The sequence below is a fragment of the Peromyscus maniculatus genome, chromosome 9 (assembly GCF_049852395.1).
Source record: "Peromyscus maniculatus bairdii isolate BWxNUB_F1_BW_parent chromosome 9, HU_Pman_BW_mat_3.1, whole genome shotgun sequence".
NCBI lineage: Eukaryota > Metazoa > Chordata > Mammalia > Rodentia > Cricetidae > Peromyscus > Peromyscus maniculatus.
This window is the reverse complement of record NC_134860.1, coordinates 40,507,106-40,533,648: the sequence shown is the minus strand read 5'-3', so window position 1 is coordinate 40,533,648 and position 26,543 is coordinate 40,507,106. Positions and strand designations below refer to the sequence as shown.

Below are 26,543 nucleotides of genomic sequence, written 5' to 3'. Positions count from 1 at the left end.
AACCCAAGGGTGGATGGCTTCTGAGCAAATGACCCCTGAGGTTGACTCTGCGCATACACACGCACACGCACACGCACACGCACACGCACACACAGACCTGGACGACCCTCACCTATCTTCTCCCTCAAGGACTGTGGCTCCAGCCTAGCCCAACTCTGAGCCCCAGTTTCTCCAACTGCAAAAAAAAAAAAAAAGCCAGAACTGAGGCTCCTCCCGGCTTGGGGAGAGTTAAAGGGCCCTGGGGGCGACTGGTGAACAACAGCTAGCTTGTTAGTAGTTGAGCTGTCCATTTCTCTGCTCCTCCGAGCCTGTGAGTGCATCACAGCTCAGTTGAAAACAGAATGGAAACTCAACCTTAGCCGGGGTGCTGGCAGCCTCAGCACCGGGGAGGGACTAACTGATTTACTATGAATGATGCTGGTGGACGGGTCAAGACGACCCAGGAAGCACCGACCTGGCAAGAAGCGCTCTAAACTCTTTACCCCCCTCCAAGGTGGAGTCTGCCTCCCTGTCTCTGCCCTCTTCAGGGTAGCTCTTTGACCGATCGGCCTGGAGGGCTCCACCATTCTGCAAACTCCTCTGGGACAACAGGCTCCAGAAAGTCTTTCGCCCCGCAGCTTCAGAGGTCCTTCTCCCTTCTAGAAGGAGTTAAGAGTCCCTTCATGGTCAGGTGACGTGGCTCAGCGGGTAAAGCTGCTTGCCTGAGGACCTGAGTGTGATCCGGAGAACACACACACCCCCCATACACAAATAAATAAACGTAATTTTCAAAGACAGCCTTTGTAACTCTGTATTTGCGGCTACCTCGATCTTCATCCAAGATGGGAAGTAACTGAAGTGAAGGGCCTAAAAGAGGCAACCTCCAGCCCCGATGAGGGCCTTCCCCAGAGCAGGAGCTAGAGCCGCCGACTGAGGAGGTGCCCTGCTCTGACGGCGACCTTGCACAGGGCTCCTGATCACGAGCAGAGTCGGGTAATGGCAGCAGAGAAGCCACAGCCTCACACAGCCCATTTCTACCTTCAGTGCCGGGGAACTGAAGTGGACTCAAACGTGCAGCTATTGTTACAGACGCTAAACATGGGAGGACGGGTCTGCTGTCTCACTGGAGCTCAGAAGTATGGCTAAAGGTACCACAGGCTTCCCCTCAGCAGGCTCTGGGGCCCTGGACCTATACAATGCACAGGCTGTGCCTCTCACTTTGTGTCCAGACAGCAGGCCGGCCCCAGGAAGCTGGGGTCAGGAGTGTCCACTAGAGCAAGCGTCCTGTCCCCTCCACCCACTCAACTGCCCCCTCACAGCGTTCCACACAAAAAGGAGCACAGGCATGACCTCTACCTGCCCTCTGGGCAGAGCAGCTGGTGCCGTGACCTCTGGGAGCAGAGGTGGAGGTCAAGAGGGAGGCCACAGCCCGACACTGGTTCAAAAGGCCTTCAAGAAAGTTAGGGACCAGGAGGCTATGCAGGCCACAGGCACAGGGCACTGAGCACGGGTGGCTGGGGCAGGCACAGGCCCCCACACAAAGGGGACAAAGAACCTCTTCATTGCCTGTGGGGATTAAGCAGAGGAGGAGTGTGTAGGGCTGAGGGGCAGGGCAGTGGGGAGAAGGCCTCCCTTGTCTGTCTGGGAGCCACCCTGGCTCAGCTGTGTGTGAGGGTGGGGTGAGGGGGGTTGGAGGGGGGTGCACGTGGACACACGCGAGAGTGTATGTTTGGATCTATAGCTCTGGAAAAAGGCTCACATTCTACAGGTAGGAAGGTGAATCCAAGTGAATTTGGTGTTGTGTGTGTGTGTTGGAGCGGGGGCAGGAAAGAGGTAAAATACTAACAACCAAGAGGAGAGGATGCTTATCAGGTACCCCAACAGAGCCCCTCAAACTGAAACTGGAGATGGCGATGTGGCAGAGGTCAGGGGGAGGAGGCAGGGACTCACCGGCCACAAAGTCCCCAAAGCCAATGGTGGAGATGGTGATGAAGGAATAGTAGAGACCTTCGATGTAGTTCCACTCTTCCGTCACCATGAACACAAAGGGTGGGATCACCAGGTGGACCAGGACGCCCCACACGATGAAGATGGCCGTGCACGTGATCTGAGCCTTGCGCTGGTGGGGTGATGGGAAAGCGAGTCAGCCGTGGGAAAGGACTCCGGGATCCCGGCTGGGATTCAGAGCCCAAGGTGCTCCAGCAGATCGAACAGGACAGCCGGCATCCGTACCAACACCTCCCCTCCTGTCCCGGTGCCTCCCACCCCGTAACTCTGCACCCAGGCTTCGGGACATACCAGGCTCACTCCTCTCCTGGTAAGAAACTGGCCCAGCCTCTTGGCACGTCCCCCGAAGAACTTGCCCAGGGCGCTGATCCACGTCAGGCACAGTGGCACCCCGAAGAGACCGTAGAAGACACAGAAGAGGCGGCCAGCTGGGGTCTTGGGAGCCACGTTGCCATAACCTGAGGGAAGACAGGGTGAAGCAAAGGACACATCACAGCCAAGAACATGGAACCACCACCACAACTGGGTTCTTGCCTCTTGTGGGTATGCACACACGCACGCACACACGCACGCACGCACGCTCGCACACCAGCTTCAGAGGGACACATTCTTTAAGACAAACTGACCCTGTTCTAGTAACATAGGTATATAAGCAGTATTTCCCTTGATCATGCTCTGACCTTGGTCATTTATACAACTATTTCTACAGGAAGGGCTTTGTCCCCTCCATTATATTGGGACCTCCCTGTAGGCAGGCACGAGGCCCACCATCATTAGGGGCTGGCTCCACTGGTTCATTCTGGTACAGAGATGCCCTGCCCTCACTGATCCGATACCCAGAAGTAGTATGGACAGCAGACTCCAAAGACGGCCACTCCTAATCCCCCTGCCCTTATGCAAATGCTCATGTCAAGGTGTAGTCTATGAGTCTGAGTATCAGTGACTTGGTTGGCCAGCGGGGCAGAAGTGATGCAGGCAGGTGAGGCTGGGAAAGCCCACTGCGATTCCCTGTCTTCACGCACTTTGGAGAATCTTCCTTCTTGGAGCCCAGCTGCAGAGCCACATGCAGAGGCCCTGTGCATTCAGTCACAGCCAGCCGTCAGCACCAATGGTCAAGCAGTAGGTGGGAGAAGCCAGCCTGGCCGCCAGGCCAGTGGTTAGCCACCGTTTGATTACCATATGCTGCAGAGCCCCACACAAGAACTGTCAGCTGAAACTAGCCAAACCCGAAAGATGGAAGACAGTAACTGCTTTAAGCCACTGACTTCTAGAGTGGCCAGCCATGTAGCCAGAGAACATTGGAGCTTTGTTTGGTGAGCAGTCTATCTAAGCTGTGTGGCTCTGGCCATCGGGCCATGCCAATATTTCTGCTTAAAGGGACCAAGCAGAATTCAGAACCTTTGGAATCCATGTAAAGGTTGGGTGGGTGTGGTGGCCTGCCTATAGCATCCCAGCACACAGGTGGCAAAGACATGGGATGCCTGGAACAAACTGACTACACTAGCCAAAATGGTGAACTTTTGGTTTGGTAGAGACCATGCCTCAGTATATAAAGTAGAGAGCAATCAAAGAAGACACTGATGTCAACCTTGAACTCCCGCACATATGCATCTACGCACACGTGTGTGCCCACACAAATAACACTCACATGCACACACCAACACACATACGTAAATAAAGATACAGAGTCCCACTCAGTTCCTATGGAAGTAGTTGCACAGGTATAGCCCATCACCCAGGACTTACTAAGTCCCTCCTAATCAGAAGGCCAGGGTAAAACTGTATGTGCCTTCATAGGAGTGAGGATGTGGACGTGGGTATACCAAAGGTCTAAGGGGACTCACCAATGGTGGTGATAACCGTGGCTGCGAAAATCATGGCATTAGGCCAGTTCCAGTTGTTGAAAGTCTGGTTCCCTGTAATGGCCACACCCTGATCTGCAGCATCAGACACCACCTGTAAAGAGAACCACAGGGAAGGTCAGGGCTGAGATGATTTCTGGGCGACAGAGATGTAGCTCAGTGGTAGAGTCCCCCTTGCCTAGCATGCATACATACTCTGAGCTCTGTTCCCAGCACGGCATAAACCTGGCATCATGGCACACACTTATAAATGCCAACACTGAAGAGGGAGCAAGAGGAGCTGGGCAGTGGTGATGCATAATCCCAGTACTCAGGAGGCAGAGACAGGAGTTCAAGGCCAGCCTGATCTACATAGTGAGTTCTAGGATAGCCAGGGCTGGGGAGGAACTCTGTCTCAAAAATCCAAAAAAGAAGGGAAGGATCAGGATTATCCTTTGAAGTCAGCCTGGGCTACCTGAGCCCCTAGCCCAGACCAACGACACACCTCAGTGCATCTTCATTTAATCATCCTAATATCTAGCAATATCTGTATTAAAGAGCTGAAACATTTCATAGAGGACCAGGGAAGTTGAATGATCTACCCAGGTCCACATAGCTCGGGAGCGACATGAAACCAGGCACCTGGTTCCCAAATCACCCACAGAGCTGAGAAGGCTTGTACCACAGGCTACTGGGAAGAGGGCCTTTCAAAAGAGTTCCCAGGTGATGCTGGTCCTGGGACTGAACTCTAAGCTACGTGATTATTCCACCTCTCTAAGAGGCGGATGACACGCAGTCAGTTCAGAAATCCCCTGTTCCTAAGTCCTCCTTGGCCTGGGAAGGAACTTCCAACCATTTTCCTGGTGGGATGGCCACGGAGTTCAGCTCAGTATCCTCTTGAGGCCAAGTATACATGTCCTTGAGGATATGTAAACCAGCGAACCATCCTTTCCCCATACTGAGGATGCTCGTGAGCCCTCCTCCTCACAGGCTCCCCTTGCCTGGAGAGCCTTTCTTCTCTCTGCCTTGGGCTAAAGCCACTGTCGGAGCAGGGACGATAAACAGGTGGTGAGTAGTACACCTCAAGGTGATCAAAATTGTGTTACGAGTCCCCCAAGTTTCCAACAGGTAGGAGGCCCCAGGGCAGGCATCATCTACTCCAGTACTCCAAGACTTCCTGAGAAGTACCAAACCTGGTTCCACACACCTCTGCCTGCCTCACTCCAAACTTCAGCTCTGCCCACCACTCAACTCAACCTACCAATGGAGCTGTATCAGCTGCCAGAGCCTGTACCCAAGAGCCCCATAAGGGGCTCTAAATCTGGGAGGGGGGTTTCAAGTTCTGCCACTGAGGATCAGCCCCAGGGTGACCCATCAGACTAAAGACCAGGAACTCAGCCAAGTTTCCTATAAAACCCAAGCCAAGGACAGCGGGGAACAGAGTGAGGGGTGGAAACAAAGGAGAGGTGGAGAAACCATCATTTCTAGGCCGCCGAAGCGTGACTGAGGTTTGGAGGGAAGGAGGGAACGCATGGATGGTTCCGAAGGAATGCAGTTTGCAGAAGCAGCAGAGTCTTGTGTAAATGGATCTGTGGACTAGGCGAAGAATTTTCCATGATGACATGCTTGCCCGACACCCCATCAGACCACAGGCCGCTTGCTGCTCTACCTCCCACTGCCATTCCCAAGCCTAGGAGACATGGAAAATGGGATCTCACACATTTCCCCCGGGGTGCTAGAGGTCTATGCAATCTATGTACAGGGCATCTTAGATGCTGGCGGACCTGAAGAACCATCCAACAGGTTCTTTCCTCAATTCTGGGGGATTGAACCCAGGGTCTCACACCTGCTAGGAGATAGCTCTGGTACCAAGACACACTTCAGCACTCAATTTAGAAGTTCAATTTAGTATTTAAAAATCTGTCTGGAGCAAGAGAATGAGGAAATTCTAGAGCTCCACATGTTGACATTACACAGATGGGAAGAAAAAAAGCAGAACCAATTCAGCCCCCACCTGTTATCTCAGAAATCTTAAACCAGACAGCCTGAAACAGATAAGAGAATGCAAGAATGAGGCTTGTAGAGTGCTCACCTCGCACACGCAAGGCCCTGGGCGGCACACTTGGAAGGTGGAAGCAGGATTAGGAGTTCAAAGCCAGCCTGCGGTAGAGGCTCTGTCTCAAAAATGAATAAGCAAGGAGCTGGAGGGATGGCCCCAGAGTTAACAGCACGTGGACTCTTCGAGGATCCAAGTTTGGTTCCCAGCCCTCACACTGAGCTGCTCACAACTGCCTGTAACACCAGATTCAGGGAGATGCAGTGTTTTTGGCCTCCAGGGGCACCTTCATGCATTTGCACATACCCAAATGCACACACATAGATGTAATTAAAACTTATAAAAATAAGTTTAAATAAATAAATAATAGGCTGGGTGTAGTGGTCCATCACTTTAATCTCAGCACTCAGGATATAGAGGGAGGTGGATCTCTGAGTTTGAGGCCAGTCTGGTCTATATAGCAAGTTCCAGGCCAGTTAGAGCTATATAAACAAATCAATAGGCAGAATAGCTTTGATTTGGATCTAAAATGACGTTGGGTTACCACCTCTGATCATTCCCATTGAAATCCTGGGGAACAGGAAAGATGTGTGTTTACAGAAAGAAAGTCTCTCTAAGAGGCCCAGGCTGGTCTCAAATGCAATTTTCCTGCTTCAGTCTCCTGAATGCTGGGCTTACAGGTGTGTACCACCAAGTATGACTCCCAAAGCCTTCCAAATGGGGAGACTTGAACATCTGGAATGAGTCGCATACACTTCCTTCACTGAAGGGTGCAGAGCCTTGATGTCATGTTCAAGGCACTCAACCCCAGAGCCAGCAAGGCGGCCCGAGCCACCTTCAGTAACAAAAACCCAGTATCTGGGTCCATTCAAAGGCAGCTAACATCCCTAAACAGTGCTCTCATTACCAGTCCAGACACAGGTCTCCACGGTCATGCCCAAGGCCTGGCCTCTACAATGGCTTCTTTCATTTACTCAATGGCGTAGTCAAGTTATCAATAGCTCACCACTCCCTTGGGCAGAAGATGCAAGATGAAGAACCCGTGCAGAAAGAGAAGATGGCCACAATACTCAACGAGGAAACATGGTCAGAATTAATACAAAATGAGGATCTTTTCCATTTTCAAGTCTTCGCACTTTTGAGTTAGAAAAGGCCAGTGGAGGGGGCTTGAGAGATGGATCGTTCAGTGAGTACGGTGTTTGCCAGGACCTGAGTTCAGATTTCCAGCACCCACAGAAAAGCTGAGTAGGGTAGAATGCACCTATAATCCCAGGGTTGGAAGCAGGACAACTACTAGGTGGATATGTTGGGGGGTGGGGAGTAGGGGGGTGTTGTTCCAATCTAGATGAAACAGTAAGCTCCAGGTCCATTGACTGACCCTGTCTCAAACAATGAGGCAGAGATAAACAGAGGAAGAGACTCAATGTAGACCTCTGGCTTCTACATGTACATTCATATTCCAATGCATGCACGCACATGCAAAAAAAAAAAAGAAAGAAAATGGAAAAGCTAGTACAGGACAAAGGGGAACGTCCTTGGTCTCAGCTGACTATATAGATCAACAAACACAAGGGTGAAAAGTAAACCCCGAGGTAGATTATCTATCTACCCAGGATTGGAGATACCAAGTTCACTGTGCTTCAGGGTCAGGCCACACGTCACACGCAGTCCCACTCTGTGTCAGACTTTACACATCATGTATGAGTCACCAGAGAAGCTTCTGTAGATAAAGGTTCTGCCTCTGTAGTCATCAGCTCCTGGTACTGAGACATGGTTAGGTCCAAGAGAGCACCGTCCATCAGGAGACCGTATGATACACATACATATGTACACATGGAGCCAGTTCCCGTTTCTGAAAGGCTGGCAGACAGTGTTCAGAGGGAGCACTGTATGTCAGGTGGGGGATACAGCTGTCAACAGACAGACTCTGTCTTCTCAGAGGTTTGCTCTCACGGTTGACACGGAGATGCTGCTGCCATGTAGACAGCGGGCCAAGGGCACGAAACGCTGACGAATTCTCAGGACAGCCCTACCCATGATGCCTCATTGCTCAAAGGCCACCCGTGATTTGGAAATCATTGAGAAAGGACTAAACAGCCACGTAACACAGAGCTGAAGAATACAGGATGGCATGGAGAAGGGCAGTCCTGGCCTTCCTGCCCTCACCCCACTGGTGGTGGTGTCCTCTGAATAAGAGCTCGAAGGCCCGGCCTCTCCCTGGGTTAACAGGAGCCACGGCTCACCTGCTCTACCCGTGACTTGCATGAGTCCTCCTGAGTCATCTGCCAAGGACAGATAAGGAAGATAGAGAAGATAGGCCTTTTCTGATTCCAAGAGCCCCTGGGGCCGTTAAACACCACAAAGTCCTGCAATGGTGGGAAGGCCCAGGACTCTAAAAGGGCCGCAGAGGTGGGAGATGGGCGCGTGGGGTGAAGACTTGGCACATTCGTGCTCGGAGTCTCTGCACCTCCAAGCTTCCCTCCCTCCACCGCTTCAACAGCCCCGGGGCTTCCCAGTGGCCCCTGCTGCTGCTTCCCCTACCCACCACTCCCAGATGTGGCTGGCTTTGGAATCTGCACGGCTCCCTGTCAAAGATCGAACAAGGATGGGGGTGGGGAGGGATGATTACAGGATGGGACGCAGAGTGTTGCCGTGGCCAGGCACCCCCTTGCTTGGACTTTGACACATCCAGCACCTGCCTGGTTCTTCCCGATTCTGCCAGACATCACTTGGCACGGAACTGAGTCCAGATATTAACTTGGGAAGGGCCAGCTACCCACTTTCCCACTGTGTGGAGCCATGGTTCTGGTGGGGATGCATGGCTGGCCATGGTTGGGATTCCACAGAGTGAGGAGGAGGCCTGAACCAGTCTCCCAGAACAGAAGGGCTGACCCAGGATGGAGGTCATCCCTGGGTCAGGGGAGGGCCGTGGGGGAGTCGGGCAAAGCCTGTTAGACGAGGCGTCCTGTTCTCGGGGTTAGGGAAACAGCTTTCGCAGGAGGAGGTGGCCCCTGCTCCTTTGCCGTATTCTTTAACTTGGCTCCTAAATTCACAAGAGACAATATTTTCATTTTCCTCCTCAGCCTGGAGGGTGATGGAGAGAGGGGGCCGAGCCTGCACAATCCAGGCCAGGCTCCTGTTTGGGGACGGAATTGAGTTCCCCGCTTGTCACCTTCACCATAAAGCCAGTGTGATTTATTGAGGTCTTACTACATGCCAAGGGTTGTGCTCAGCACTTTACGTGCCTTTTAGCCCATTTAATGAGGACAGAATTCTGCTGGAAAAGACACTATCATTTTTTCCACATTGCAAATGAGAATCTGAGGCTGAGACAGCAAGGAAGTAGCCAGAGGTCACGGTACTAAAAGCTACAAGGCTGGGACTAGAACCCAGGGCCACCTAATCACGGCGATCCTGTCCCCTTCCCCGGCAGAGGCCACAGGAAGGAGGCCTATGCACACTTCCACTCCTTCCCACCAGCTGAAAAAACAGTGCCCGAAAACCAGGGCACCACTCCCACCCAGCCCCCAGTAAGCCAATATCCATGCCCGGACTCTGAACCATAGACGCCAGCCATCCACACCGCCACAGTCAGGTAGGACATTTCTTTGCCTGGGGCAGAGGAAACTGTGGCCAAGGCATGCGCCTATGTCTTCTAACCAGCCAGCCCCCATGCAGCTATCCGGCCTCGCCTGCAACTCCTACAGCCACTATGGCTTCCTGAACACAGAACCTTCTTCGGCTGTGTAAGATACAACCTGAGTAACTGCCCCCGCAGAAGTACAGACACACGGTGGTGCTCCAAGAACCGGAATCCTTGGACTCTCATTGGCTGCCTCTAGATCCCTTCTTCAACACCCTGTGTTCACATGGTCCCACTGGCCTGGAAAGCCACCCCACCTGCCCACAGTGCTTGAGACTGAAAATATTGAAACTGTTCAGTGTCTCTCACTGGCTGTTAGGCTGATATTTGGGCACCTATGGGGACAGGTGCTGATCCAAGTACTTAACACACTTCGCTCAGTGAATGAGTAGACCCTGTAAAGCAGGTACCACTATTAGTCTATTTGGGAAGATGAGAAAGCAGACTCCAGTCCAAGGTCAGTGTTAGAGCTGGGATGTAAACCCAGACAGTAGCACTGGAGTACCGAGGGAGAGGGTCGGGCACGCATTAGGCTGCATAGTACAATGAAGCCAGGCCTATAACACATTGCCCCAGATAATCACAAAGGAAATGTTCAATGTCACCAGAAAAGGTGGGTCCCCCCTGCAGTATAAGCTCCAAGAAGGGAGAGACTTCGTACTCCTGGAGCTCAGGCCTCTGCCTAGCATGGAGTAGCTGCACAATTAAACACTAACAAGTGAACTTGAATGAAGAATGGGGTACTCTAGCCTCAGCTCGTTTGTCTTCTGATGCCCACACACCCCAACATTTTCGAGCACTGTTCTAAAACAGTTTTGTTTTGTTTTTAGGTAGGAACTCATTGTGTGGCCCCAGCAGGCTTGGAACTTGCGATATAGACCAGGCTGGCCCCAAACTTACACAGAGATCACCCTGTCCCTACATCTCAGTGCTGGGATTAAAGGCTTGCACCATCATGGCTGACTATAATTGGGTTTTGAACAATTTTATCTGCAATAAAGTAGAGGCTTTTGTCCAGCAGAAAGGGGGGGGGGTGCTGACCCCAGAAATGGTGGGGTGTCCAGAATAAGGCTGAGTCCTGGGGTGGGGAAGACAACCTCCAACCAAGGGACAGTGGTTCCCCCAACCTAAGGGAAGGGAAGGAGCCGGCTGGAGGAGGGGTGAGGTGGGGGGGGGGAGGTGCGAGGAGGGGACAGAAAGAGCCAAGGAAAGGCCACAAGACAGCAGAGCAAGCGGTGGCGGAGCCAGGTCAGGGGTAGGGGAATGCCCATGGGGTGACCAGATTGTCCTTCCTGCAGGAAGGGCACCTGTCATCTCCGGAAACCCTCACAAAGGCAGTGGATATGGAAAGAACAGGAAAAGGAATATAGAAGTCAGAGCCGGCTGATGTATTTACTACCTGCCTGGCACTTCACTGACTCTTTGCCAACACCTCCTCTCCAAATACACTCACCCCTAGTCACAGAGACTCCACTGTAGCGATGACAGACTGAGTCATCTCAGACACTAGCTGTTCTCGAGGAAAGCAGTCGGACCTACCTGGGACTGCGCTGGACAGGGTCTCCCAAGGCTAGCAGCAGGCCTGGGGAAAGTGTCGGGCTGCTCTTGTCTGTGTCTTCTGAATACATGAGGAGCATCCAGGACCCAGTGAGGACTGGCCAGGTGTGCCTGTCGTCAGCACGAGAGCGCATCTGTCTTTCTCTGTCTAAATTAGGAGCACAGACCCTGTAGGCGTATGAGATCCAAGTAAAGGCCACCTGCCCCCAGGAGAGACGGGAGGAGGGGGCAGATCCTGGGAAGGGCCACAAGCTCTCAGCCTGTGACTATGGCAGGGCCAGCAAGAAGAGGTGACGACTGTCAGTTCCTTTCTCTTCCTATATCATCATCTCATCCTCAGGCCTCATGAAGAAATCACTGTGTCTCCATAGTTAGGTGTCAAGGGCAGGGAGAAACCGAGGCACCCTACCCATCCTTCAGAAGGACCTTATCTCCTGCCTCCAGTTCTCAGCCATCCTCACCAGTGTGCCATCCAACTAAGCAAACCGAGCAGGGTGCTTTGGGGAGTGGGTGGGTGCCAGCACCAGAGGCTCTCCTCAGGTGAGGTGAGGCCAGTAGGGACAGATGGCAACTTCTCTGAACTTAATTCCTAACTCTCTCTGCTCCCAGCTCTCCTCAGTTTCACAATCAACAAAAGCCCTGCCTGCCCCTGGCCTCACACTCACTCGCTGTCCATGTCCATTTGGTCTCTAATATGACCCCACCCCACCCCCACCCCCGCCCCCATGGGAAGCCAAGGGTGGAAGAACCCATCGGAAATGGAGGGGTTCTCTACACAAGTCAGATACCTGTCAGGTAAATATTTGTAGTTTGGGCCTACTGAGTACAACTGTCTGTTTTTTTTTTTAAGCTACAGACAGGCATAGGTCAAGGGAGGAAGACCCCAAACCATCCCTCATCCCTCAAAGCAGTTTAGGGTATCAGGGTGGGAAGTGAGGGGCCAATGGGGAGCATCAGTATACCCAGCTGATCAGTTGACCCCTACTCAATCTGATAATCCCCACTGAAACTTGGGAACATATCAAAAATATCTTGGAAGAACTAAAGATACCACTGCCTCTCCTGGGATTAGAGGCGTGAGCCACCACCGCCTGACCGGTTCATGGATTTTTAAAATTTGCCCCCCAAAGTTGCCAGGCAGTGGTGGCCCACGGCTTTAATCCCAGCACTTGGGGGAGGCAGAGGCAGGTGGATCTCTGTGAGTTCCTGGCCAGCCTGGTCTGCAGAGTGAGATCCAGGGCTACACAGTGAAACCCTGTCTGGGGTGGGGGTGGGCAGTTCCCCCCAAAATGAGGCCTGGGAATGCCTACCTGCAATTCTGACACTCCAGGAGAGGCAAGAAAAGCACAAGTTCAAGGCCCGCCCGTCCAAAACAAACACATCACACCAAACCAACAAGCAAGCCATTTCCTTCAAAGCAAAATAATAAAAACAAAACAAACACACAAACAAAAAGCTTTCGCAGCTGGCTTTAGTGCTGGGAGTGGGAGCTGAGAACTCGGGCCTTCTGTCTTTCTGCCTGAGCAGAGGGCATAGGGCAGGGAGAAGGAATTTCTGGTATTTTCTTCACTGCCTTCTCCCCAGCCCAGGGTGACTGGGGCGTGTCTCAGGGGGCAGCCATAGTTCAGACCAAGGTATAGGGAAGAGTCCAGGGGTACCACCTCCCGCCCTGTGCCAGCTGGAGGCCCAGCTCACAGCGGTCTTTCCTTCTTACCCAAGAAAGGGCAGGTCTCCTTTGGGGCAGGTGGTGGGCGGCAGGGGTGGGGGTGGGGGAGGGGGAGCTACACCATGTTGCTCCTTCATCACTTGTTACAGTTTCTGAGTGTGCTGGATGTCACAGCATCTCTCTACCAAGACCTGGAGGCTTCCCAGCCACCTCTAGCCTCTATGCCTATATCTTCTCTACAAAAGAAGATCTGACCATGACCTCCTAAAACCCCAGAACCCCGCTGCCAGGCCCACAGTTCACCTTCCGTCTTCCCCATACGCCCCAGGCTGGAGAGGAGGCCCTTCCTGTCTATACCCATGTTTCGTCCTTGAAGGAACGTGTCCGGTGCCCACCTGGCTTGCTGTCCCTGAAAAGGCAACCAGCCAGAGCACCCTACCGAGCACCGGTGAGGCTCCACAATGCACTGCCATGGTGGCCTTGCAGGGAAACTCACACCCAGGTTTCAACTGGAGCCCCAGGAACCCAGGCAGCCTGTGATGCAGGGTGGAGAAGGGCACCCTGCTCGCTTTAGGGGTCACTACAGGACTGTCCCACTTGTCTTCCAAGACAGCATAGCAGATGCCAGAGAACAGGCAGTGATGCATCACCTGGACCAATGGGACCCCGGAACTGGGGACCCCCCCCCCCCCCCCCCCGCACAGCGATGAGGTGAGTAATGGGGAGGTAGCGGATACAGTGTGGATACACTGGATGAAGAGAAGAGGGATGATTCATGTCCCAGGCAGGAAGCAGCAAAGGGCATGAAATCTTACCATGTGACTCAGAACAGTGAGTTAAAGTTCATGAATTACTTCTGGAATTTTCTGTTGAATACTTTTGGACCGCAGTTGACCATAAGTAATCAGAAATTATAGAAAGTGAAACCACAAAGGAAGATTAATGTGCTGTGGCTTCTTGACCTGGACAATACCTTCACATGGGGGTGGGGGGGAGCTGTTACCTAGGGCTTACCGCACCCCACCCCCTGAAATAATAGTCAGGACTGGAACTGGAAAACTGATGCTTAAAAGCTGTTCCAGGTTTCACGTGCACACGCATGTGGGGGTGGGGGTAACGAGTGTGCCGTGTGTGTATGTGTTCACGTGAGCACACACATGCACAAGTGTCTGTGCACGTGGAGACCACAGACCATCCTCTGATACCTTCCTCAGCTCCTCTCCACTGTACTTTTTTTAGGCAAGGTCTCTCACTGAACCTGAACTCACAGACACAGTTAGGCTGATTAGCTAGAGAGCTCCAGGAACCCACCGGTCTGTGCCTCCCCAGGGCTGGGGTTACAGACACTTGTTTCTGCACCTGGATTTTCACTGGGACACTACCTGTGAACTCAGGTTCCCACGCTTGCGTGGCAAGCATTTTACTGACTGAACCACCCCACCCCATCCCCTCAACCAATTTTCAAAAACAGCTGCCCTGGACCTAAAGGGATTAAAGCCTGCCCACCCCCACCCCCACCCCCCAGAGTCAGCACTTTGTGACTGTCTTCCCATCCAACTCTGGGATTCCCCTTCCGCCCTCTCTCTGCAGCTTCGGTGGAGCTCAGAGGCACCACCCGAAAGGTCTCACGCTCTCTCGAACTCCCGAACTCCTGGGGAGCAGACTTGTGCCAAAAGGGAGCAGTGGGGGGGGGGGGGGGGTGTTAGCAGTTACTTCTGGGTTTCCGGACTGGGAACCCTGTTCTCACTTGGAAGGGACAAAGAAAACAAGGCAGGTGGCCCTGTCCCCATTGTTCTCGGGCTGGGATGGTCACCTGCCCTGTTCCCGGCAGCCAGCATTCCTCCCATGAGCGCAGAGAGCGGAGTTTGGCAGGGACTGGCGGAGCCAGGAGTACAGGGAAGGGCTGGAGGGGATCTGAGCTCAGGATGGAATGTCAGCAAGGACACTGAGGCACCCGGAGGGCTGGGAATCCCTGTCTGTGCATGGACGCAGTCACAGAGCACAGCTGCTTGCCCAAGCACTGGCCGTGGGGAACAGGAAAGGGCCCTTCCCTCCCAAACATGCACACCAGCTGGCCCCTCCATATTTACCTATGGCTTACAAGACAAGAGGGACATCTTTCAGGTCCCTGCGGCATCTGAGCCCCAATTCATCACCAATGCCCTCCCCCAAGCGACCCAGATCCCTGCTCTGTGCGCATATGTGTCCAGTCTGAGATGCTGGGCCTTGACTTTGTGACTTCATCCCTTTCCACCCAATGCCAAGAGGGTACCCCCAGTGTGTGTGTCGGGGGGGGGGGGAGGACAGGAAATGGCTTCACAGGCCTACCAGGCTGAGGATGTGGCTCAGGGCTCTGGGAAGGGGTCCCCGTACTGGATGCCTCCATTCCAGACAAGCAGGCAGACCTCTTGGCCCTGTGCTCACACTCCCCCATGTCAAAGGGTGAGTGGGGGCTCACATGTGAGCCACCCTCTTCCCCTAGACCACACAGCAGGCTCCAGTACTCCGAGGCCCTTAATACCTCCCCTACATCCCCCTATGTTACAGGAGAGTCAGGAGATCCCTGGATACCCCTCCTACCATTTACACATGAGGAATCCGCCTAGGGGCTCACTGACATGGTTGAAAACACACAGCAAGCTGGTGGCAGAGCCTTAAGAAGCTCTAACTCTTGGCTGAGGTTCCCTTTCTGCAGAAAAACCCGACGATCCAGTGTCAACCCTACAACTGTGTTAGGGAATGCCACCCAGGGCAGTGCCAGAAGACAGGGGACACCGTGGAAGAGAGGGCCGAAGGCATATCAGAGGAATGCCAAGAAGTGCAGTCCCCCGGGAGTGGTGCAGCCCCCACTCAGGAGCTCACAGCAGCCACGGTTATTTGTACAAGATCAAGTGGGTCAATAATCCCAGCATGGATGGGGAGGGGCTCGTGAGGGTCCATCCGCCCCAGGCTGAGGAGCTGCCAGCTCCTGATGCCCGCCAGGGAAGGGGACTCGTTTTCTTAGGGACTGTGGTTCCTGGTAGGTTACCCACGTGCACACAGACAGCACTAACTGGTGTGTATCAGAGCAGGAGGGGCACATGTTGGCAAGGGCAGGGGCGGGATTGTGGAGAACATGGGAGAGCCATGGTGGATGTGATCAAGAACATTGTAGACACGTGTGGAATTGTCAAAAAAAAAGGGTTTTTGTAAAGATGGGAAGATTCTAGATCGACGAGGGCAACACAGTAGGAGCCATTGCCCATTCTGATCGAACCTTGACTACACTTTTTAGGGTGCGTGCAGACTTAGGCTCCCTACTTTATTAAATTCAGCACGACCTTGAGGAGAGATGAAGGAGTAGCCACAGGAAATCATCCTCTCAAAGTTTCTAAAAACAGCACCTTGAGTAGGCTACAAAGGAGGTCACCGTGGGAACCGCTGACTGGCCATCTCCCCATCCATGGCAGACAACCTGGGGGAGAGCTGGTTCCCCTGCAGCTCAGCTGCCCTGCCTCATGCCTGCCTGCTTCCTGGCCCCTGGGGCCCAGGTCTGCACTGAACATACGTGTCCAGACGGCCAAACAAGTTCACTTCAAAGCCCCAAGTGTCCAGTGTGGGATCCTCCTTTGGGAGCCACTCCAGAGCAAAGATCCTGGCTTTGGAGCAGACACACCCAGGCTCTACCCCTACAAGCAGGTCACCGGGGGCATGTCCGTGCCAGGCTAAATTATCCACATCTGTACAACAGGGAGACCATGGTTCCATTTAGGCTAGCGTGGGCACCATGGTTCTGGACACAGTGGATACTGGGAAGCAAAGTGGATGTGGTCACGGTTGTTTTACACCTCTGAGATTCGAGTTTTGAGGGCCTGTGATTGCTGCATGTGACAACATGCCTATCACCCACCACCCTGAAGGTCAGAGACTGGGACAGGGGCTTGAGCTTGGCGCATTTCCACTCATGATCCTGTAGGCACCTGCCCACGGCTCATGATCCTCCTTCACTCAGGCTTCATCTCCACCATCTCCTCCTCCAGGAGGGCCATCCCCCAGTGCTTCATCACACTTCATCATGCTACCAGGCATCTGTTTATCTGACTCACCATGTACGTTGCCTAAACGGGTCAGAGCTCAGAAGGCAGACTTCGGTCACACCGTTAAACCCCAAAGCGGAACCTCCACTGGGGAGCACTCCACATTAACCAACGAAGTGATGGGGTCTGCAACATCTGCCTGCTGGGGCCTGATGTGAGCGCCCCGTGGCTGACGTGGGTGAGGTGCTAACTGCTTTCCCCCTCCCCAGAGGTCCTGGCCTGTTGAGTCAACTCCTTGTGGACTTTGGAACTAGATTCCAGAGGAAAGAGACTGGATGGAGAGAGGAGGGTGAGGCTGAGTGAGGGATGTCCAAGGTGGTTGAAGGTCCGCAGGTCTTTCTGTACGTGCCATTAGCTCAGGCTCTCCTGAAAGGAGGGAAGGAAGCCCTTTCAAACCCCGGCAGCATCCCCGTCCCAGTGGCTGTCAGTTCTGCTCCACTGAGCACAGATGCCTATGTTGGGGCTCCCAGCTCCTGCCTCCCCAGCAGGAGGCCTGCTCCAGGGCCCCTGTCACACGTTACTTCCAGGTTATACGGGCACCCTTTGAGGAGTGTGGTTGACTCTGTCCCATTGTGTCCTTCAAGATGTCACAAAGTAGCAAGCTTCCCCGCCCCACCTGTACATCCCTTCTTCCAGCCAGGGCTGGCGGCCTGGATAATGAGTAACTAACTACCCATCCTTAAAGGCGGGGGTTCCGATAAGGGGTTATGAAGCAGCCTATTGATTATAATGTGTTTAAGACGACCAAGTGGTTAAACTGTAAACCTCTTCACTAATTAAAAAATAAAAGCCTCCAGGGTGCTAGGTGGCAGTATTAACTCCAGGAAACCGTCTACCTGATTGCTTGTGCCCCTTTCCCGCAAATCTCGCCTCCAGGACCTGCCTCCGAGGGGCTGACATTCAACCATGCTCCAAACGTGATCTTGTTCCATCCTCTGCACAGAGCTCGCTGCCCGCTCCTTCTGAAAGCCAACCACCTGTCACGAACCCCGTTCTGTACCGCCCGACTCTAACCTAACCCCACCCCCCGCCCCCACCCACCCCCCGGCTGTGGTCCAAGCCCATTTCCTCTACTTTAGTCACTGGCTGGAGACAGACAACAGCTGGCCTCCATCCTCTCTGGAATAAATTGTACAAGAAACTGCCAGGAACCGGGCACAGGCATCTCGGCATGGACGGTACTCTGTAGGTCAGGGGAAGGAGGGGCAGTCCGGGAACGCTTTCTCTGCCTCAATGGCTTCTGAGGTCCAGACTTGACCCACTGGGAGAAGACGGAGTCACGACTGAGACTACAACACCCCGCAACCCCAAAGCCACTGGACAAGAGACAAGGAGGGCTGTGACCCTGAAGTAGAGGCTCTCCTCTTAAGTCTCACGCCAGGGGTTCTGTCCTGGACACCCCACCCCATTTAGTGATCACAGGGATGACAATATAGAGGAACGCCAAGTTAGGGGAGAAGTGGCCCTCGCCACTCAGGCATGGGGAAAAGGAGAGGGGCCACCTAGACTAGCTGCCTCTGCTTTTCTGCTCTGTCCGAATGGTCCCCCGCCCACCTATCGTCACAGGCCAACTACAGTGTGGGATGTGACCAGGTCGAGAAGCATGGAGCGTTTTGTTCTGAGGTGATGGAAAAACACAGCCCGGGCTCTTCCAGGACAGAGGGGCTGGGTGGAGGTGAGGGCTGTGGTGGGAGCTGAAGAAACCTCCCAGTCTCACCAACCTGGGGCCCAGGACCAGGGACAAGCCAGGCAACAGGAAATGGAAACTCTGCTGCTGGCACGGCACAAGAATCTTACCAGAGACAACGGCCCACTGCCAAAACTAGGGGCCAGAAGTAAGCAGGACCCTGCCCTGCTGACACACCTGCGTGTTGTGTCTGTCCGTCCGTCCGTCCGTCCGTCCGTCCCGCCCCCTCCCCTCCCCGGTAGTTTTGCTTTGTTTTAAACAGGGTCTCACTGGATAGCCCACACTGGCCTGCAATTCACTGTGTAGTCCAGGCTGGCCTCAAATTCTGTGACCTTGTCTCTGCCTACCCAGTGCATGCTGTCTGTGTTCTTAAGCAAGAACATTCCTCCACACAGGCACGTGTCACATCCCAGCACTCAGGAGACTGAGCAAAGGGGCCCCAAGTTCAAGGCCAGACCAGGCCACATAATAAGGCCTTTTTTCTCCAAACAACTACCACAAGCAAAAAACAAACAAACAAACAAAACCTTAAGGTTATTTAAATCCTTAACTCCCTCAGGCTTCCTACTGAGTGGGGAACATTGAGCTGAACAGGTCTGCCCAGTGCCAGCTACTGCCTAGTCTCCTGAATCATGGCCTCAGTTTCTTCACTTAAAAAATACAAATGCTACCACCTCCCCACCAGTTCACGGGGGACAGTCCTCAGCATTATTATAGCAAAAGGGTCCACGGCAAGCATGAAGCCAGGCAGAGCATCCTCCGCCACAAGCTTGCAGACAGAACACAAACATTAGGAATTGTGAGGAAAGGTGGGCTGGGTGTGGTCACGGGAGGCCGAAGGATGAACAAATGCCGCTATTCCCAAGTCACCCGAGGCTCAAGCAGAAGTAGGTGTATGTCCTCCTGTGAGCTCAGCTTCCCGACAGCGGCAGGAAGGATGGACTTTCCTGGAATTGCCAGAGTCCATCTATCCTCACATCTGCTGAAGCAGAGGCCCCTGAGTTGGGCCAGTGGTCACTTAAAAACTAACCTAGAAGCCGGAGAGATGGCTCAGCAGTTAAGAGCACTTGCTGCTCTTCCAGAAGACTTGGGTTCAATTCCCAGCACCCCCATGTGGCAGCTCACAACCATCTGTTAACTCCAGTTCCAGGGGATCCAATCCCCTCTTCTGTTTTCTGGGGGACCAAGCACACAGGTGGTGCACACGCAGGCAAAACATCCACACACATAAAATACCAATAGTAAAAATAGCGCAGCATCAGACCTCAGTACACATCCTGCCGTCTTCATGGCCCTTGGCCCACCCCATTCTAACATGAGGCTTCTGATCAATCCCAAGGAAAGGAGAGTGAGACCAGAGCGACAGATGGAGAACAAGGAGGTTTTTTTTCACCTTCGGCTTCCCCAGGGGCCTCTGAACCATTCACCCCTATGGAGGGACAAAGGGGTAGCTGTGTCTGGCTGTTTGCTGCAAATGCCATGTGCCAGGCAAGGACCAGCACCCCACCCATGTGCAGGGCGGTCACCCAACCCATTTAACCCAAAGAAGGTGGGACCAGAGCCGCGGCTGGACATTCCCTGTTCCAGGCAGCTTGGAACAGAGCCAAGGGATTCATTTAAGTCTTGGCTGAGCCACAGCCATGTGCCCAGAAAGGGCCAAAACAACGGCAGGGCAAGCCACTGCCTGCCCAGGAGAGGACAAGCTGGTGGACGGAAGAGTTAGGCAAAAAGATACCATGAGGACAGAGAACAAGCAAACCGCAAGGCTAGGCCGGTCCCTGGGGCCCACACCGTCCCTTCAAGAAGAAGCAAAAGGCGCAAAGACAGCAAAGGCAACCAGGCCTGGTGACACAGGCCTGTTAGCCTAACACTCAGAGGCCAAAGCAGGAGGCTCCCAAGTCCAAAGCTAGCCTGGGCTACATGGCAAGAAGTTGTCTCAGAAAACAAAGCAAACCAGACAGGAACAAGCTAGGCATATGGCAATCACTTAGGCATACATTTCATCCACTTAAAAAAAATAAAAAGTCCATCTCGCCGCCCTTTCTCTCCATTTAGGGTCTCCTAACCTTGGACATGCTGTCAGCCCTCCTTAGAACAGGAACACAGATGACTAGGCACACACAGCTATGTGCTATTCCCAGCACCTACATGCTGTATTCCTGGTGGCTTAGACATGATGTGAGTGCCCCCAAGGGCTTATGGGGCTGAAATTTAATCCCCATAGTGAGTTAAGAGTGTGGAAATTTAATCCAATTTGGTGTTCTGAGCTGGGCCTTAGGGAGGGGATCAGGATTGGATAAGGTCATCAGGGTGGGGCCCCATGACTGAATCTTAGTAGCTTTATAAGAGCGCATACACACACACACACACACACACACACACACACACACACACACACACACACACTCACACACACACACACACACCCCACAGTCTCATACTCTGATACATGCTGTGATGTACCACTTCAGGATGCTGAAGCAAGAAGCCCGTCGTCAGACACAGGCCCTTGATGGTGGGCCAAAATAAACCTTTTTTCTTTGCAACTTACAAAGTCGTCTGTGGCGTTGCGTTATCAGCAACAGAAAACAGCCCAGCGCGCAGTCCAGCAGAACTCTGCACAATGAGATATGCTCATCTGTGCAGTCTCGTGTGGCCACTGAGCACTTGAAACTTGGCCAATGACTGAGCAATGCGATCTGAACTTTCTTCATTTATTCTTTTAAATGGCTTCAATGAGCAATAGCATATTAAGAAAGAAAAGCACATCTTGGCATACTGCACTTGTAGACTCTCTATCAAGCATACCTGATCTGAACCTCCCCTAGTGTGGGCCTTCCTTGGACTGTCCACAATAACCTACTTCATATCTTGCCTGAGCTCCTATTTTTTGTTAATCTCAAACACAGGGTGAGATTTCTTGGGCTCCAAGGAAGGTGACATAGGGGTCAGGACCTCACTTGTTCACAGACCTCCAGAAGAGGGCTTCCCCCACCCCACCCTGGCCCATGCAAGACACCAACCAACACTGGGAATAGCCAGCTGGCAGTACAATGGAGCTATGTGCCTTTCTTGGCCCACATCAGGCCAAATGACCAGTCTTACACTCTGTGTGTGCATGCGTGCGTGCATGTGTGTTACCCCAAAGCTGATTTAGGGTGTCTTCCTCAATCATTTTCCCTTTATTTTTTTCCAGATAGGATCTCTCAATAAACCTAAAGCTCACTGATTGGCTAGGCGGGGCTGGCCAACAAGCTCCACAAATTCTCTTGTACACTTCCTCAGCCTTGGAATTAGAGGCTCACAGTGCTATGGCCAGGTTTTTACGCGGGGGTGTGAAAATCTGAACTCAGGTAAGATGACAGAGCAAGCCGCCTCTACAGCCTGATCTCAAACCTCCACTCTGTTTCCTCCAGCCCCTGGCACTATCACTCAGCAGGCTATAGGGTTCTAGAAAGTTCTTGTCATCCTGGGCATTGGCTTCCCAGCAAATTGCACTCTGGTAACTAAACTGAAAGGCCACACGTCCACTGACTACTGAAGGGGTACTGGCCTCCAGAGGACATTCTGTTAAAACCAGCTCTGTGTTCACACACATTAAGAACAACCAGTGTGCAACGGGTGAACAGCACACCCATGCATTTCATGCCATAAAAAAAAAAATCAAGTTCTTTGTCATAAACACAATACAACCGCATTACAGGAAATGCACAAGGTAGAAAGAGAAAAACAAAAAACAAAAACAAAACATACATCAATAACCCAGTCTCCAAAGCTCGGCCCTGCCTGGCTTCTGTTTTTTTTTAATTGAGTTTCTGTGACTCAGTGCTGAACTTACAGCTCCTGGCTTTTTTTTTTTTTTTAAGTCTGAAGTGTGGCTTGAACCTCAAACCTGCTTTTAAAATCACTCAATGGAAACCACCGTGTCTCAAGCAGCTCAGGCATCAGGGTTTCCAAACCATCTGGGTAGGGGCCACCCATGCCACGGGCTAAAGCATGCCAGTCTGATCAATAAACACAGGTTTAAAACTGTGGGAGCAGAGCCATGGGGCAGAATGCACAACAGTATCAGGACAGATAGGAACCAGCTGCAGGAAGCTGGAGTGTCCTGGGAAACTGTAAGACATGGGTACAAAGAAGGGTTGGGACAGTGCTTGCTTTGTATATGCAAAACAAACCCAAAGACACAGAAGGAGCCCCAAAAGAACCAGCAGGGGACCTGAGGACATGAAGCTTCAGTCCCTGGACAGTCTAAAGACGAGACCGTCAAAACACGCCTCCGTTAATCTTCAGTGTACTAGGTAACAATAGGAAGCTTCTAGAATAGAATCCAAAAGTGCCCTCCAGGACTCCAAAGTTGCACCTCCCCTGGAGGGGGTGGGAGGGCGCAGCCAGACAAACTCCTAGGGAGATGCTGACGTACTTTCGCCATCAACCTATGGACCTGCCGCCTCGCGGAACAAAGTGCCCTAGCCAACACAGTGCTGCAGCTAGGGGGCGGCAGCGCCGTCAGCACGCTGGGGGGCTTGCTGGACGGAGAAAGCCTGCTTAGAGCAGCCTCTGGGTTGGAGGTGGGCACACTGAGATTGGCCAAGGGAGGCCTGGAGGCTGCTGGCAGGAGAGGCAGGAGGCCAAATTAGCGTGGCTCCAGCCGCTCAAAACAGTTCATGAATGATTACTCTCCTACAGCGTCCTCGGTTTCGGATGCGACAGGACACAAGTCAAGGGCCCTGTGGAGAGCAGTGTGAGGAAGAAACTGGACAGGACAAACCCCAGAGCAGTGAACGGAGACATGGGGCTCAAAGGAGCCAACCCCCAGACCCAGCATCAGGGCATACTACCATAACATCCCGACCTACATTTATTCATTACCGGGAGAACCTTTGGTGGCTGCAGTAGGCTATGCTTATACCTAGTTCTGAGCACTGTGTGGTACCACCCCCAACACAGGCCAAGCCCCACCTACTTCAAAGGAAGGTACATGGCACCTAGTATTTCTCTTCATCCTGACAGCCCTTTAAACCAGTACTGAGCCTACAACCGGAATTCCCTGTTTAATTGGCCTTGGTGAGCAAGCCTTTGGCTCCGGGGTGCAGTGGCTGGCCCAGTCACACACAATCGTCTGAGGCTCCCCCTCATTGGGCCAGTCATTCCAATGGATATAGGGCCTGGGACCAGAGTCTGAGACGGGGGAGGGGTGTGGAAAGCTGCTAATCAGGACGCCAGCCCTCTTCCTGCTACCTACCTTGGGGGTGCTGACAAGACACTCCCGCACCAGCCTGCCCCACTTTAGCTTGCTCAGCATTTGTCCCCATGGCTGCTCTGGAGCGGGGGGTGGGGTGGGGGGAGATGCTGGGAGGGGAAGGGCATCCTTCCAAAGCCAACATTGGCAGGATGCATTCCACAGCCCAGGGGACATGAGTTTTATTTGAACAGCAGTGATGGGGAGGAACGGGGCTGACGTTCCTTCTACTCTGGGGTCCGTGGACAGGTGCCTACCTCCATCCCACATGGGGGGGTGGGGGCCCAGGAGCAGCAAGAACCCTACAGGAGACACAAGGGCCACCCCGGCCAAGATAACACCCAGAGCTCTCTCTTCCCCCACCCAGCCCTTGGCATACGACAAGCCACCTCACTGTCCCCGGCAGGGCTGTGTCTGGGTGACATGTGAACCACCAGAAGAAAGAGAGACTAAAGAGTCTCTCCCAAGTGCTAAGCAGTGTCCTATGAGGGACGGGGGTCACTAACCCTGGGGAAGCCAAGTGCAGGTACCTATCATAAGTGTGGCTCCAGCTGACAGAGAGGTGACGGGTGACAGCTCACAACTAAGGTGATTACAACCTCCCCTCCAACTCCTTAATTCTTTCTTGCGGGGTCCCTTCTGAGGGTCCCCTGGCCCATAGTCATGCCAAAGGATAGGAGGCTGAGGGGGTACATGGAGGCCAAGGGCCTCTTAGGGGGGTGCTGATAATAGGGGTGGGGAACAGGCTGGAGGTAGAGGCACTGTTGACGGCTCTGGTAATAACCCAGGTTTCCCGATTTAAAAGTTTTAATGCCTAAAGTGGTAAACAAACCTATGTATATGGTCTATTTGGGCGTGACAAGGAGGGTGGTACCTGGGATATCAGAACCCCAAAGGCAATGCGCAGGGCAGTCCCTGAAGCCAGGAGCAAGCAAGGGTCTGAAGAGCTGGGAACGCAGCTCAGCTAGAGCGCTCGCCTAGCGTGTAGAAGCTTTGGGTTGCATGACCAGCACCAAATGAAAATGTTTGTGGTGGTGTGTGTGCCTGCCAACTCCAGCACTCTGGAGGGAGAGGTTCAAGGTCGTCCTTAGTTAAAAGCCAGCCTGGCTACCTGAGACTCTATCTCAAACGAACAAACAAACCAAGGAGTGATCTGTGGCCTAGCAAGTCTCTAAAATAAAGAGCAGCTTTGCAGGCCAGTCAGGGCTACATAGTGAGACCCTGTCTTAAAAAAGAGTAACAACAACATAAACCTCAACCGTGTTGGTCAAAGTGAGGGACACAAAGTGAGCCACAGGCATGCAGGGCTGCAGAATACCTCTCCTCCCACGGAAGGTTGACCTCTAGTCCTCAGTCTGCACCAAGGCCAACCAGGATCAACAAAAAGAATCCTTAAATCTCAAAATCAACAGTCCACCCCCCTACCCCACCCAGCCCCAGGCGACCGTGAGGGAGGAGTTGCCTGAGGCTTTTCCAGGTTGGGGGCCAAAACCCCAGGCTGCTGGGGCGGTGACCAGGAGAGCCATTGGCAGGTGTGGTGATCACCTTTGGCTAACTGACCTGCCCTCCAAGGTCACTGTTCCCAAGGAGGCTTTCCTTAATTGCCTGCCCCCCAGCTCTAATGGCTCTTCAATGTACCTCCCCACCCCTGGTAAGCAGTAGACTAAGTTGTGTAACTTTCCCTACAGGGCTGGGCCTTGGCTCCAGGAGGCTGGTTAAAGAACTACTAAGATCCTTCCAGCCTGACATTTTTAAGCTTTTGCAGCCAGGAGAGGTGTCCTTGGTGTCAATCACCTCCTGCAACCTCTCCGATGGGCTGGAGACAGCTCCTTGGATGTAGAGTCCAGTGCTGGAGAAAAAGTCCCCAGGAGAGCGGGGTGGGGGCTGGGAGTGGGTCTCAGGCCGATCCCTTCTGCCCCAGGCTCTAGCCTGGCCCAGAAAAACATCCTCCCTTTTGGGCTACCTGGAGTTTCCCACACAAGCAACATTCACCTTTTCTCCCACGGGTGCTCATGACAAGGGAGGCCAGCCCCCAGATCTCAGGGAAAAGTGTGCTGGGCAGGTTAGGACAGAAAGTGAGGCAGGCTCTACACCCCCAAAACAATCAACACCTTTGCAACTTAAAGGCAATGCTGTAAGGATGCGGTGGGCCCCAAAGATGGCTCATGCTGTGTAAGGATCTCAGTTCAGATGCCCAGAAACCAAGTCACGCCTGACAAGGCCACCCTTGTCTTAGCACTCTCTGCGTAAGATGGGAGGCAGAGGCAGACTTCCCATGGTCCAGCTGGCCTGCTGTACGAAGCAGTGAAGAGAGACTGTGTCTCAAAGTCAAACAGGAGGACTGACCTTCCATGCTGCGCCATGGTACACAAATACCCACGCTCACATGCACAAACATGCAGACACACAACGGTATCAGACCCATGCACACACAGAGGTGTGTGTGTGTGTGTGTGTGTGTGTGTGTGTGAGTGTGTGTGTGTGTGTGTGTGTGTGTGTGTGTGTGTGTGTGTGTGTAACTGGGCTAAGAATTATCTCTGAAGAAAGGCCCACAGCCAGACCCGAAATCAGTACTGCTTGATGAACCTGAACTTGCCTCTCTGCCCAAAACGTCCAACATGCAGCCCACAGGTCACACGCATCCCAGGATAGCTACGCATGTGGCCCAATACATTTGCGGATCATAATGTCATGAAATGTGGCCAGGTTAGACACCCTGCAAGATAGCTCTGCCACCACCTTAGTCCCTCCTTACCAGGCCCTGCTTTCCAATCCAACAAATGGGATCG

The 26,543-nt window shown here is 53.1% G+C and overlaps 1 protein-coding gene across 1 annotated transcript in view; it reads right to left on the bottom strand.

Moving 5' to 3' along the window:
• Kcnk5 (potassium two pore domain channel subfamily K member 5) overlaps positions 1–26,543 on the bottom strand; it is a 43,770-nt gene that overhangs the window by 3,325 nt on the left and 13,902 nt on the right. The window contains exons 2-4 of the mRNA XM_006984817.4: positions 3,831–3,942; positions 2,278–2,444; positions 1,930–2,098 (exon numbers count right to left, since the gene is read on the bottom strand). Of these exons, the coding sequence (XP_006984879.1) occupies positions 1,930–2,098; positions 2,278–2,444; positions 3,831–3,942 (448 nt within the window). The remainder of the gene's footprint in view (positions 1–1,929; positions 2,099–2,277; positions 2,445–3,830; positions 3,943–26,543) is intronic.